The following is a 15,185-nucleotide window of genomic DNA, read 5'->3' as shown; positions in this document are numbered from 1 at the left end:
TCCACATGTTAACAGATGGCCCCGCAAGTATGAGTTTAAATATAGGATGCATATGTACTGGACTAATAAATGAGGCTGGCAGGCTTAAGCTGCAACAGGGGTTGCAGGTATCATAGTTGAGGGATTAGCTGGATGCTATTTTTGTGACTTTAAAGGGAGAGGAAGAATAATGTGCCCTTCTTGTCATGTTGTCAATCATCTGTACTGTTCTAATTTTCATACTGCTGTCTGGCTTTAAGGTCAAATAGACTCCCTTGAGTTTTATTTTTAGAGAATTTTAGTAATTGTAAAGCTGATTAGTGGTCTTTTAAACCTAATTTCACCTTATTTTTGGATATGTTTAGCAAATTATTTCAGCTGAATCTCACGATGACCGGGTTAAATGTTGGCATTTACAGTTTAATCTCTGTTTAATTCAATCACATTAACAAGTGATTAGTGTTAAAGGTTAGGATTGAGCTGAATGCACCTTCTGCAGCCAAATGTGTTCATTTATATATTATTACAGCTTTTCTTAATGTTGTTGCTGTATTTATTCTTGTCTTTAAATGTTTGACTGAAAACAATCTTATTGACCGCACTGTACTGATAGTAATTGTCAGTAATGTTATGGGCTCAAGACAATTTGTCCTGAACAAGTCCTTGACACTAAAGGTCTTAACACACGCACACAAGCTTGGCCATTTGGGCTGCACTCTTTGTCATCGGATATGTGACATGTCAGGCTTCTCGCTCCTCAAGCGGCCATTCATTTCCCACTCAAGAGCGCAAAGAAAACTGTGGAAAGTCATTTGTCAAGTTGGAATCCTGCGGGGCATTTTTGGATCAGTGAATCATTTTGTGAATGCAGTGATGCTGGAAATGTGACAGTGTCGATTTCACATCAGACGATGTTTCCACCTGCGCCGCGAGATTTGTAAGTGAGCTACTGACGAGACCAAAAAGGGCTTCAAGTTCAGAGTGTTTTCTGATGAGAAACAACAACTGCATGCACACGAATGTAGTAGGTTCTGATTTTCCCTTCCTGGCTACATGATGGCTGATAAAGCATTTTAATAAAGGCACTTGTGGCACCTTAATAAGCCATGGAATATATTTAAATTTGAGGGGATGGAAGAAGAATACTGCTACTTTACTTGGTCAACTGCATTACACATCTTTAAGCTGTACAAAGTGAACATATTGAACCACCTTTCATTTAATAATCATCAAAAGGAAGAGCTACATTTTCTTTATGTTTTCCAAATGTCATTTCTCAGTTACACAGGTTAAAGTCATTGCGTGGGAATAAATAAGCTTTATATTTAAAATGATGTTTTAAGTCTGTTTAGAAAACTTTTCATATAAAAACACTATGAACAAAAAACAAAGGCTGTGTCACCGTCTATAACGAAAATGATATGCAGGTATTTGGCAGGCAGTTTAGTTGTGGTTCATTGCTTAAGAGGGGTGTGGCCCATCTCAGCTTTTTCTCACATGTACTTTTTACACATGTCTTGCCATATTGTTGTTCTTCTGACTAGATATTAAGGTAGAACGTGGTAATATCACAATAAAGAGTGTATCTAAAAGTTTACAGTTATTAAGAGAACTCATATCTATGGCAAACCTTTTGATTCATGGATTAGTTTGCTCAAAGCAGGCATGTGACAGAACAGTAGGAACATTAAATAAGATGAGAAATAAATTGCTCCATCTTTGTTTGCTAAGGTAGTCGAATATGTCCACTTACTTGGTTTTTTGACTGGCTCTGGCATCCTGATCAATCTCCTCTCTTCAAATTGTGTGACTCTTTGCTCCCAAACAGTCTGCTGTCTGTCTCAACACCCCCTGCCTTTAATAGTGGGCCTCTTTCCAAAAATGCCTCCCCTCCTTCCATGAACCATCCCACCTCTTGTGCCATTTTTGCTAGTCCTAAGCCAGTGTCCGCAGACACCACTCCACTCCTACAGCCCATTCCAGCAGTGACCCAGCCCCCACTTCCCAGCCCACCGCCTGTCACCGGTCACGTCTGACCAAGGGCTATATTTCAACCATCCTTTCCTCCAGCACCTCGGCTGAATGATAGGCCTTGAGAGGGAGGGGAAGAGATGTAACGCAGTAGTTTATATTTAGCACTTTGATTCCAAAAAAAGTCTGCTCTGCCCACATCTGTTCTGCCTCCTGTTAGCCTGTATGTCTAAGAGTTAAAACTACAAATAGAGAGACAAACTCTAGTTTGTTTGTTTTTTTTTAATGGATAAGGTCTTTAACTGGTCTGTGTCTTGGACACACATGCATGGCAATCTTGTTGTTTTTTGGCAGCAACTGAGCCATGAGGTTGTCGAGCAAATACAAAGTTGCTTGATCCCTTTAGGGGCCACCGAGGTGGATCATCTGCCTCAATTTCACTCTATCTCTAGCATCTTCCTCCTTAACATGTCCTCCTTAACTACACCCATGAATCTTCACTGTGTTCTTCCTCTTTTCAGCTCCATCTTCAACATGCCGTGTTGAATATATTCACTATCCCTCCATCAAAGCCTTGTCTCTTCATCTCTAAACTGCTCACCCTGAACTGTCCCTCTGATGTACTTATTTCTAATCCTGTCTGTTCCCGTCACTCTCAATGAAAATCTTCAGCTCTGCCTCCTTTTTGTTAATGCCACATACATCATACCATAATTCTACCCCTCGAAGCATTGCTGTTACACCTTTCTCCCTGTCCTGCTTCTACAAACATTTATTCCTCTTTTCTCCACAGCATACCTCCACCTGCCCAGGTTCTCTTCCACCTGCATCTTACTCCCACTACAGATCAAAATCTCAACTGCAAACATCATAGTTCAGTAATGTAATTCCACCCACACCTTGAACCCATCTGTCACTCTTACTACACACCTCACTACTCACTCACTATCCTCATGGTGCCCTGCACCACCCTCACATACTTTTCTTCCACCCCTGACTTCCTCATGCAGTACTACAGTTCCTCTCTTGCCACTCGCTTACTCTTTCCTACTGAATGCTTTCTGCAGATTCATTCAGTGATGCCCCGTCTGACCATTTCTATACTTCTTCATCAACACTCTCAAAGTAAACATTACATCTATACTTCTCTTTCTCAGCATTAAGCCATGCTGCTGCTCACTGATCATCATCTCTCTTCTTAAACTAACTCTTTCCTACATCTTTATGATATGGCTCTTCAACTTTATCCCTGTGCAGTTACTACAGCTCCGTACATCATCTTGAAAACTGGCATCAGCACACTTCCTCTCTGATCTTCTTCTTCTTTAGTGTTCAGCCTTACATACAACTCACAATTAGCCTTTTCCTTTTCAACTCAGTTTTTGCCGTATCTATACCCTCTCTGTGCTTGTGTCTCAGATTATCTCACTTTTTCTTTGTTAACATCCTCCTTTGAATAGTTTCATGTACTTGTTCTTTTCACCTCCATTCTTATATGTTACTCCGTGCTCCTCCTCTTCTTGAAGCACATTTTCACCAAGCTTTCCAAGCTCCTTAGACTTTTCACCACAGCCTTTTCCATCCTTTTCACGAAATCCACTACTATCTATCGTTCTGCATTTGTCTCTTCAGTATCATACCAACCTAACACTTCCTAATCCTTTCTGTTATCTTCACTTTCATGAACTTTGGAGACTGCTCCAATCACCACTCTCTCCCCCCGGGGACACTCTCTACCGCTTCATCCAGCTTACTCCAGAAGTCCTCTTTCTCTTCTTACTGACATCCAGCCTGTGTGGCATGCCTCAAACCCATGATTTTGTGAATCAGCCAGCTCTCTCTTTGACAGCCACAGTCCTGAAATTAAATGTTACTCCACACTTCTGCCTTTCGTTCTCTCTTGTTACCTCCTAACAGACCTTTTTTGTCTATGCTATACTAAAGCTGCCATCAGCGGCTCGTTTATTCACAAGGGTTGCCACATCGTGTAGCTATGCATGTTTGATTTGGCAACGTTTTCACACCAGATGCCCTTCCTGATGCACCCCAAAGGGATTTGTGTCTACAAAAGGTTTATACTATATTACACTAACTATATTGTACTATACTCTAATCTGGTGCTTTTATGCATCTCATGTACACAGTTCTCTTCTCTTGCATGAGCTCTAAATTACTGTATTTGACTGAAGGACATTTTAACGCCTACATGTTATTGATATTAATTATAGCTCAGCCATTGTGGGGAGCTGTTGGCTCTTGAGACACCAGGTGCTGTGGTAACTTTATATTTACATATTGCAGATTACAGTAGTAAATGTTGCAGTTTGGCTACTCCCATAATGCCAATGGCCATCGTAACTAGAATGCAACTGTGAGACCAACACACAGACGCTGAGCACTTTAAATGAAAAATAACTCTCAAAGTGTTTTTCTCTGGCCCACGATGAAGCTTCAACAGTACAAGGTCAATACAATATGCCATAAAACACAGTTTCTAAATATCTAATTTCACACATTATACATATTTAAATCTGCTACCCTCAGTAACACATTACATATGTTAATATTTCACATACAGGAGCATCTATCTATGACAAAATTTGCCTTTGACATACTTGATTCTGACATGATAAATAAATTTCGTTCCTATTTTCTCAGTTAAAAAAGGATGTGTGTGGAAACGGAGAAGTCAGTGAGCATTTCATAGGTCTTCTTTAGACAGTTTGCTAAAAAATGTTTTATGAAAATGAAAAGCAAATAGAGAACAAATGAACAGAGGACTACATTGCCCACTCAGTGATATAACATAAAAATTGTAGTTGTGTAACTTTCAACATAGTGGGTTCTTTATACCCTCTATGAACAGGGGAACTGGTGGCTGCGGTGTGTCAGTACACACAGGCAGATATAAGTACTTGGTGACAAGTGACTTCACCTCCCCAGCCCCATATTAACCTCATAGTTCCTCATAGTTGAACGATTATCTTTTCAGTTGTAATGAGAGATGTCACTTAATCTGTGTGTCTAACACAATTCAACTTTATATAGACTTTGTGTTTCTTCTTCTTTGTGTTTTATCTCCAGTGTTTGCCCAAATCACATCACAATTATCTTTGCAAGAAGCACAATACAGATAAGGTGACGGACAATTTATTAACTTTGTACATGCGATTTGTAATTGTAACATACAGCGTTTCATATACGGTCTTCTAAACCATGATATGAAACCTAATATTCTGTTTTAAATATATTTTTTAAAAATCCAGTTTAAATATATACAAACAGTAGTAAAAACATTACAAGAGAACTTGTACATGTTCAACATGACAAAGAAGTTGAATGTCATTGCTGTGGTTGAATGACATGAAGCAGAATTTAGTTTTGAAAATATATCAGATATTTCCAAACAGAATATGAACGTCTATGTGTGCACCCCCACTTAAAACTGCATAGGGGGATGTCAACATGCCTACATCCACCCCACCCAAGAGAGGGCTCTGTTTCTTTTCCTTAATGCTTTTAAACAGGCAGCGAACAAGTCAAATCCCTCTCATACCAGGAGTTCGAAGAAAAGAGTCATATAGCTGCTGCTTGTACATTTAATATGAAGCTACAAAACAAAAGCAGACGTAACCTGCTGGAACTCATTGCTCCAGATTCCAAATAGCTGAAAAACAATAATCCCAGCTTGCTTTTACATTTCAGAGATGCAATGTTTATCAGAAAGTTCATCTGACTGACTTTAGTACCTTTGAAAAGAAGCACTCAATCTGTTTACCCATGGATTTAAAGTCTTAATGTAAAAGCCATGTATTTTTTTTCACATTTCTGTTGCGTACACAGGAAAACTATTATACTTTCTATCAAAAAGACACAATAAACCAAAATGACAAAAAAGAAATTCTACAAGAAAAATTAAGAACAAAGATTTATGAATGTGTTTGAAAATGATGTTGTAGAGTTTGATGATCGTAGATGATTGTTCCCCGTGGCTGGTAGTGGTTTTTGTGGTTTAAGAGGTGAAGTTCAACTTTATGGTTGTTTTGTACATGTTGTTTGTCTGTATTTCATTCACAAGAGTTAGGCGTCAGACAAGAGTTGCCTGCAGTTTTTGAGAGACTGAGCTAAAGTCATTAAACTGTATTACTTTAAGCCTGAAATAAACTTTAATCTGTAATAAACTGCACACTTTAAAGCTATTTTGACTAAAATGGCCCAAGGGTAGTTGTAATTAGGAATTCTTTCTAGTTCCTGATATTGACTTTGTCTGTTAGGTGTGTGTATCAAAGGTCTCTCTAAACCATGGTATCACATGACTTTCACTTCCAACTCTGGCCACCTCAACAAGGAACACCAGCAATAACACCTTTTCAAAAGTACTCATTCACAAATATCTATACACATTTACAAACAGCGTGTTACACATAACCGTGTTCGGCCCTGACTTTATTTTCATTGTGATCATTTGGAGTATTTTGTCTTCCAAATATTTCAGACAGACAAGCCAAACTGAGCTTTCTATGGTGATTCTTCTGTACTTATTAAACGGTCCCCCAGCATGTCTTAGAAGGAAGATTGTGGTCCATAGCTTTATGCTGCATTTACTAGTACCTTCAAAGACCCGGTCACACTGTGCAGCAGTACTCATCAGGAAGACTGATTAAATCTATACTTTTCATTATTCAGTGCTAGTATTTGAGCATTCCTCCTGCCTATATGTATGCTTTTCTGTCTAGATGACTCTTGCCCAGCACCTCATCACTAAACTGGTACGTCAGCTTCTTTTTGATCTTTTTCACCTCTCCGGTTTTGCCATAGTTGCGCAGAGCACGAGCCATCTTCTGGTAGGTCATTTTCTTGCGGTTTCCCTTCTGGATTCCCCAGCGGTGTGCGAGAGCCTCCTTGTGTTTGGAAGAAAACTGGAATGTCCCTTTATCTCTGTCCACCCACCAGATACTGTCCTTCATGTCGCCGTTCCTTAAAAGGTCCAACAGAAACTGGTACAAGCGGATCTTCTTTTTATTACCTTTGGAAACAAGAGAGTTGCATCATTAGAAGTGACATATTATAATTTTTTTGTTTTACTTACAGATTAGAAAATCTTATATATATATATATATATATATATATATATATATGTGTGTGTGTGTGTGTGTGTGTGTGTGTGTGTATGTGTGAATATAAATCATAAAAGATTAAATAAAGAAATGTATAACTTTATACAAATTACACAAAGTCAAAGATCGGTCACTGAGAAAATTAGAACTAAAATTGTTTCAGCAGAGCAGTAGTTGATTTTACAATATCTGTTTTATGTGTGTCAACGTTACACGGCGTACAGTGCAACACTGCAATGACTTTGCACGAAAACGCTTTTAAGTTCTTAGAAGCAATGGAAAATGTTTTTCCTGCAGATATAGCCGTCCATGATTCATCATATTTTTTACACAATCATTCTGTTGTAATGAAATGAACCTAGCTTGACGCACAGTTAACTGTATCTGAAGTAGGTTAACCAATGCTTAGATGTCACATTAAGGATGCAGGAGGTCGTTCGTTAATTTATATCACTTTACACATGGCTGCCTGTAGCCATACAACAAAACTGAGGACAATTGACTTCTGTACACATCAAAAGCAAGATAAAGACACTGTTCATGCTGTATGTTATATGGGAACACAACACATATCTTTTTCTAATATCATCATACTGTAGTTTTTTGAGACATTTAAAAATCATTCGTTTGCACTCTAAGATTATTGTGACTAATTTGTTAACAAAATAATTAAATAAAAATCTAATTTATAGTTTAAAAGAGTTATTTTTACAGCCACCTGATCGGGAGTGTAGGTGACAATTACACATGCGACCAAACTATTTACTCCTTGGACAAAATGTCTCTATAGTCAGAGAAATATGGCATTTTTGTTTTTTTTCTCCTTTCACTTCCACTCATACACAATCCAAAACTAAAGGAACTCTGTAAAGCCGATGGGGGGGGAGCATTTTACATGGTACCAGTTTAGTATGACGCACATTCACTTCCACTGAAATCCTCACCTCGGTGCTTGGTTTAAAAGAAAAAAATTCCCCCAAACAAAACAAAACACTGCATAAAGCATAAGCCACTTGACTACAGGTACTACTGACACTGGGCACCAGACACTACTCAGGTTCTGTCACATCCTAAATAATATAAAAGAGGAAGTGCACACTACTTTTGGTTAAGCCAGAGAACAATGGTCAACTGTGAAAGGATTTGGACATGATCCAGAACGTCCACTCACACTGAGACTCTGACTCTGGTGTGTGAGTCAATCCTGCTGTGTTGGAAAAAATGCCTATTCAACAAACATGCTGCTGTCTACCACTTTTATACAGAACTTGGTCACAGCAGAAAAAAATGCCCCAAAGACTGACAGATCTCTGTAGATACCTCATTAGAAGGCCAGCGAGGTAGCAAGCTTTCCCACTCTACACACTGCATGTTTTCCAAAATCCAGTGTAGAGAGACAGAAACTTTTAACCGAACTGAACTGAATTGACCTGTTTTCAGAGTACCCCACCTCTTGCCTAGTGACAGCTGTGATAGGCTTGGTGGACGGATGAATGAGTTGAACTGAATTCCATTCTTGGAGACCAAATTCATGATAATTCATAACAGAAGAGAAAACCTCACTGTCTTTTTGTGGCCAATTTCCGGAAAAGATGCAAGACCAGCAGTTGTTGTGCAACGTGTAGCTGATCCTAAAAGCGCAATTTAATTTGTCAGCAGAACACAAAGCTGACATGTCTTATTGACAAATGTCCACTATCCAAGTGCACAGAAAGCAAAACTCATCCGTAAGTCAGACAGAGACTCTTGAAGCACCTCTGATTCATGCATGACCTAAAACGCAACAAATAAACATGCCCCTTGTCTTGGTCAACGCATTCATAGAGGAACTTGGACCACGTCCACATGGTGTTTATACAGATGGTAAATGGTAAATGGCCTGTATTTATATAGCGCTTTACTAGTCCCTAAGGACCCCAAAGCGCTTCACATATCCAGTCATCCACCCATTCACGCACACATTCACACACTGGTGATGGCAAGCTACATTGTAGCCACAGCCACCCTGGGGCGCACTGACAGAGGCGAGGCTGCCGGACACTGGCGCCACCGGGCCCTCTGACCACCACCAGTAGGCAACGGGTGAAGTGTCTTGCCCAAGGACACAACGACCGAGACTGTCCAAGCCGGGGCTCGAACTGGCAACCTTCCGATTACAAGGCAAACTCCCAACTCTTGAGCCACGATCAGATATTATAGAAAGTTCCTTTAGTTTCCAGGACTCAAGAACCTAAAGAAAGAGTATTGACGTAGAACTTCTAGATATACAACGACCTGAGAATCTTAAGAGTGAGACTATGAATGTGAACACGGTCAGAACAGTTGGTGCTTCCTAAAGTATCCATGCTAACTGCCACAGACTGAGTACAGCAAATCTAGTTCCTTACCCAGCTCTCCTGTTGGGATATAAGAAACTCGATCTCTCAAGCACTCCTCATCAGACACCTCCAGTGGCGGACTTCGTGCCCCATGGTCCTCTTCATCAGAGCTGCGCTGGGATATATGCGGTGGATACAAGGTCCGAGGGAAGAACGTTACCTGTAGCATACAAATCAAAGTTAGTTTTAAATAAAATGTTTGCAATGATTTAACTTGTAGACTATCTATTAAATTATTTTCATCTCCAGGTTTCCCCTGAGTTGAAGTGAAACAATAATAATAATAATGAAATAATGATGTATCATTTCATAGAAAAGAGCTTCTTCTTGCGAATGATTTTAAATAATGTTTAGCACCAAAGATGGCTAAAGAATGCAAAATTGCACTTAGCATTTATTGGTAAAAAAAAAAAAAGTATACAGTACAGTACTTTCTACAAGCTGATGCAATAAAGAGCAGTTTGTAAAGCAGTTCAACTAAACTCTGCTGTAACTAAATGTGACATTTAGATACTGCCATGTTCAGAGTGGTCCAATCCAACTACCAAGGGCTACAGAACTTAATGATGTAATCCATCTTTTAATTTGTATTTGTAGCTGTACTTAATTTCCTAAGAGGTCTGCCGTTTTAATTGAGAAAAGAAATTTTCCTTGCAATGTAACATTTTTTCAAGTATGGTATTTAGCCTTTATCTGGTTTTTTCAGACACAGTTTCACACGTTTTATTTATTTAAGTATGTATGCATCTATTTATCTATTTCATGTATGTATGTGTGCATGGGTTTAGTTCTAATATCATTTTTAAGCCGCATGTTTGACAGCTAAAGACTTTTGGAAAGTTTTAAACTACGTTACTAATATAAAGTGCAGACAGAGATGATGGTGCCACTCTCAAATGCACTCTGTGACCACTTTGTCAGAAACGCCCGTGAAATCTAAAGCCATCCGACAGCTCTACCATAAGTATGAAAACTGAGGTCCTGAGTGGGTAGTGCTGCAAGACCACAATATATTACACTTTTAACGGTATAGCATTTCACTGCAACATTAGAATTGTCATCTTCACAATGCCGATGCATAAGCTTGGCAAAAGTATAATTCATTGCACAGCTATTCGCTATGGTCGTTGGGTACTGTTGTACTGTACTCTATATCAAACACGTACAGTGAAGTGTGGGTTTCCACTAAGATGTTCTCACTGCAAGTGAAAGCGTAAAACAAAGTTTCTCTCTGCATGAGCTGTGATGTGTGGATGCTCCTGTGCGTGTGACAGGCAATAGCTGTCAATGTATTCATAACATCTTTTGAGGCAACGGTCGGTACGGATACCTAAATGTGAATTTCCATGTGCGAACAGTGGTTTTCACATTGTACTTTCCTGTTACACTTAAATTTCTGTATCAACACCTTATCTCGCTCTGTCTCTTTTTTTTCCAAGCACACAAACATTTTCCTCTCGTAAAAAATGGCAGATGTTTTTTTAAAAGGGAAATTTCACTCGCTAACAAGTGAAAACCGTCATGTGACCTATAGGCACACATGCTCTGTGAGGGTTTTTTTTGTGTGATTGCTAACAGCAAAAGCACAAGTTGCTCTTTATGAGGTGAGTATTTTGGTGAAGTTTAAGGTTAATCAAAAGATGTTTTACAACATGAAAAATCCCTTATGCTTTTATGCTACACGTCAGCTGTATCTGCTTGTTTCAGGACTTTACGTCTTCACACTACTGAGTGAAATGTTTATTGTTATAACATCTCTGGACTTAACATCACCTAAAATAGGGAACATGAACTTTGCATGTAGCCATAAATGTCACTATACATGGTACATACATGGTAAGATTTGGGGAAAGTCTCTGATCTTCATCAAAACAAGTCCTTTTTATTGTGATGCACATGATCTCACATGTGCTGAAGATTGAATGTAGAATTTTTGTGGGTTTTTTTCTCCTTTGAAACATGTGAATATACAAGAAAACAGGCACACATGCACACGCTTGCATAACACAAGTTCATACTGAGGTAGGCAACAAAATGTATGGGGTTTGAAACTGACGACGCTGAAGCGGTTAGACGTACTGTTTTCCAAAACCAGAGATCTCTGTTCTAGTTCACTGGTTCATAACTGGAGGTTTGAAGCATGCAGATGTGACTTTGAGTTTAGCTGAGTCTACAGAGCCTATTCAAAGTAATTTTTCCTTTAACACTGGGAAGAAAGAAGAAAAAAGCACTAAAATAAAAGTGTTTCTTGTAACTCAAAAGATTCACTTCCTGATTTTTGTAACAGGACCTTAAAGGGCCTCAAGGTCCCGAAATCCTCTCTGTGATTTCAATAACAGCCTCGAATTATGTAGATTCTGAAGATGTCTGCATAGAACTAAAAATATATGGTGCACTGTAGCAAAATCGGCTTAATCAGCTGACAGATATCAGTTTCTAGTGAATGCTTTTTCCACTCCACCACAGAGAGCAGAGTATAGTTATGCTTCATACTTGCACAGTTGAATAGTGTAAATGTCAGTGGCTTTAAATAGATTAAAAAAAAATAACATCAAAGTAGTTTAATGTGTTATCATACTCACTGGTGGGTAAATGTTTGATTTCAAATAACTCATTTCGAGTAGTTGATGATGATGCACTGAAAGCCTTAGTTTAAAGAATGCACACTGCAGACCAACAGTTTAAAGCTTGCTGGCAGCACTTGTTCTTTTTAACAGTTTCATTTGCACTTAATTATTCCCTTTAGTAGTCAGCATCACTGTCATTTTAGCCTCTGACTACTAATGACTGCTTGTGTTTTGTGGGTTTGAGGACTTACTGGTTGCTGTAACACATGGGAATGAGCCGCTAGATTTGGATCAAGCAGGTTTTCAGCTTCGTATCGTAGAGTGTCGTGTCGTAAGAGCCCAGATGGGTGGAGAGCCTGCACATTCTGGAGCTCTGTGAAGTTGCTCTCTTGGAGGTTTTCAAACTCTGCAGGGTGCACATGAGGGTGAGCATGGTAGTCCCAGTGTTCTAAATAGAGATGGTGAAAAACAGCATAATGGCCACAACCTTTTCTCTTCTTTTTGTACAGTAATAACTATTTTGCTACCGCAGAATTTGTAACATGTGAAATTAGAAAAAATGGAAAGAAATTAAACCCATTCAGACAGATTTTTAGACAAATCTAAACTCGGAAAAAGGTCTGTACAAATGCACAAATGACAGTGGAGACATAATAAAAGCCACAATGTATTTCTGTGAAAATCCATATTTGGAGATATTTAAAGAATTTAAACAAACAACAAGTGGAAAACTGGCTTTCTGAAAGTGCCTGAGTTTGCATCAACAGTGTGAAATGAATAAAAGAGAATTCAGCATGAAGCTCTTTCCTGTTTGTTGCCACACTAGCATTATTACCACAGCCACTGACTGTCTTTAATTTGCAATTTTCTTTTTTACAAATTTTCCCTAGTTGTTTTATTTTTAAAACTTATTTAGTTGTTTAGAAAAAAAAAACAAAAGATAGATAAGCTAGCTTGAAAAGTACAAGTTTTTTTTTAAGTGTTAACACTGCAAATATGCAAATATTTTAAATGCAAAGTGCAGTCTTATCACTAATAAACAAAAATAGTTAAAAAAGCATGTCCCATGTCAACTCTAGCACTACAACAGTAATTAATATCTATTACCTTGATTGGTATATATGAATTTAAACATTTCTGGGTGTAGATAAAGATTTGACATCTTTCGACGCCAGGTTAGAGCACATCAAAATGACAAGTGATGCCTTCACAGCCAGCCCAGTGTCAACTTGTTTTAGTGCAACATTCAAAACAGTTGATTACAAGAGAAAGTAAAGCACCTTTCTTATATTAACAAAACCCCATGGGGCGAAAGTTGTTCTATGTCTGTAGTTATAGCGGCAAAAAAGAAATGGCATCTGTTTCCTGTGTTCCAGTGTGCTCCAGCTGCACACACTGCAGTCTTTTTATGTACAACAAACCAGAAAAGTCTGCGTTACCACATTAAGCCATGGCCAAAGTTTTTTTTTGAAGGATGACTAAAATATGTTTAATATCAATCTTTTTATATATTTAAAAATACAGTTTAGTTAATGACATCAGTATCTTTAAATACAATCTCCATGCATTGTTTTTTATTTTAAAATTATTTACATTTAAATATCACCGAGTGGATTTTCACAGTCCAAACTTTTTTTCATCATTAATTTACATTAAATTTCTTTAAACAGTAAAAGATTAGAAAAAATCAACGTTGAAGTAAAACTCACCTGCCTGGCTTTCTGGATCTAGGACATAAGGATATGAATATTCTGGAATTTGATGTCTGTAGATCTCAGGGTCGTAAATTTCATCTGTGTGCTGCTGGAACAACAAAAGCAACAACAACAAAATGTATATATCATTAATGAAAAGCGTTAAGTCAATGGTGTATGTGGACTATGCAGAAAATATATTCCTTATCTGCATTTTATCCAATGGATTTGTAAATTATTTGTAACATTTTAAACACCCGTTTAAGTCGCCTGTAAATGTATACACATTTAAATTAGCTTCAAGTGTTGCTACAATAATGACGATTTCTTTTCTCTTCTTTGTCCTACAGTTCTGAAACTCTCAGAACTTTTGAGTTTCAATTTCATGTACCTCATCGTATAATACACTCTTAGAGTTTGTAAGCCCTGTATTCAAATTGTAGTAGAAACCACATTAACTCATCTAATTTTTAAAAAAAATGTATGTCATCCATTCTTAAGAGTGTTTCTCTGTTTAGTCCTGCGGTAAAAAAGGACTAGTCTGTCAGCTCTGTTTAAGTTTCAAAGTCTAGAAAGTCTCCTCGGAGTTTAGATATTTGTAATAAAAGAAATTATACTTACAGGCTGAATGAGATAGCTCTCCATTCTGTATGGATGGAACATGGATACCTCTTATCCAGGACCGACTCTCAGATGCTTTGCTGGTAAAATGCTCTCTCAACCTTTCAAAACTTTTGCGGCACCATTGCACAATGTTTCAAAATTTCCTCTCAGTCAACGAAAACCAAAAAATGTCTCCCTCTCTTATTGTATAGCACAAGCTTATAACACTTACTGCTCAAACAGGCCTTTCAACTGCATCAGATAAAATTAAATAAACAAGGCCCACTGTTTAACTGTAAAATGAAAAAGGAACTTTTGACTTCTGTAAATTTAGTGTGGGTGGGAGCAATAGAGTGTGTCTGCAAAAGGTTCCTGGCCATTTGATGATTTGTCAGGGGAGACCATGAAACTTCACATTTATCAGGGTCTATATGCTGTCCCATGCCTTGGTAGCCAATCATCATCGAGGGCTTTCCTCACTGTCAGTTTCTCCCCCCATCAAGTGTGAGGTGATAAATGTGGGCAACAGTGTTTGCAAGCGTTTAACGTGTTGTTGTTTGTGCTCTTTGTCAATGTCTGCGCTTTTACAATGTGTCATATTTAAGCAGATGGACTAGTATATATAAACATTTATGTTTTAAAATTATTTCTGCACATTATAATGCATTTTTAAATCATGTAGATTTAAAATAAACATTGCTATTTTTTTCACAATTGCTACATCATGTTTTGTTTTTAAGCTTTAAAATCAACCCTTGAAATGATGTCAACTATCCCTTGCAGTTTACAAATAGACAACAACATGTTATAAAGCATGTATTACATGGCTATATGGTGCTTATAAATGCTCAGCTGCTTTGTCTGAAGGGCTCAAGT

The 15,185-nt window shown here is 38.1% G+C and overlaps 2 protein-coding genes across 6 annotated transcripts in view; both read right to left on the bottom strand.

The window, feature by feature from the left end:
* Window positions 1-1,887, bottom strand: part of mybpc3 (myosin binding protein C3) — a 33,236-nt gene extending 31,349 nt beyond the window's left edge. Inside the window, exon 1 of one of the 2 annotated variants that reach the window (XM_085270744.1) lies at window positions 1,733-1,887. In XM_085270744.1, coding sequence (XP_085126870.1) covers window positions 1,733-1,757 — 25 coding nt within the window. In that variant the 5' untranslated portion in view covers window positions 1,758-1,887. The remainder of the gene's footprint in view (window positions 1-1,732) is intronic. The other variant, XM_085270749.1, reaches the window with a different exon arrangement.
* Window positions 1,888-5,084: 3,197 nt separating this feature from the next.
* Window positions 5,085-14,709, bottom strand: spi1b (Spi-1 proto-oncogene b). 4 transcript variants are annotated; one of them, XM_085270691.1, is made up of 5 exons: window positions 14,328-14,709; window positions 13,722-13,815; window positions 12,264-12,460; window positions 9,455-9,605; window positions 5,085-6,976 (listed from the first exon to the last, which is right to left on the bottom strand). In XM_085270691.1, the coding sequence occupies exons 1-5, from the start codon at window positions 14,367-14,369 to the stop codon at window positions 6,663-6,665; spliced, it is 798 nt and encodes a 265-aa protein (XP_085126817.1). In that variant the 5' UTR covers window positions 14,370-14,709; the 3' UTR covers window positions 5,085-6,662. The 4 variants fall into 4 exon arrangements, with proteins under 4 accessions (XP_085126817.1, XP_085126836.1, XP_085126825.1 ...); XM_085270710.1 differs by having other exon boundaries at window positions 12,264-12,418; XM_085270699.1 differs by having other exon boundaries at window positions 13,722-13,812.
* Window positions 14,710-15,185: the final 476 nt, after the last annotated feature.

This window comes from Mchenga conophoros, linkage group LG1, assembly GCF_057382185.1.
Source record: "Mchenga conophoros isolate Kocher_MC1m ecotype Shallow Benthic linkage group LG1, M_conophoros_male_GT1.1, whole genome shotgun sequence".
Lineage (NCBI taxonomy): Eukaryota > Metazoa > Chordata > Actinopteri > Cichliformes > Cichlidae > Mchenga > Mchenga conophoros.
The sequence above is the reverse complement of the archived record's forward strand: the minus strand, read 5'-3'. Positions and strand labels throughout refer to the sequence as shown.

Coding starts and splice junctions, on each gene's coding strand:
- spi1b (XM_085270691.1), bottom strand. CDS start 14,369: ATGTTCCATCCATACAGAATGGAGAGCTATCTCATTCAGCCT. Junction 12,461..13,721: donor AGATCCAGAAAGCCAGGCAG/GTGAGTTTTACT, acceptor ATCTCTATTTAG/AACACTGGGACTACCATGCT. Junction 6,977..9,454: donor TATCCCAACAGGAGAGCTGG/GTAAGGAACTAG, acceptor TTGTTTCCAAAG/GTAATAAAAAGAAGATCCGC.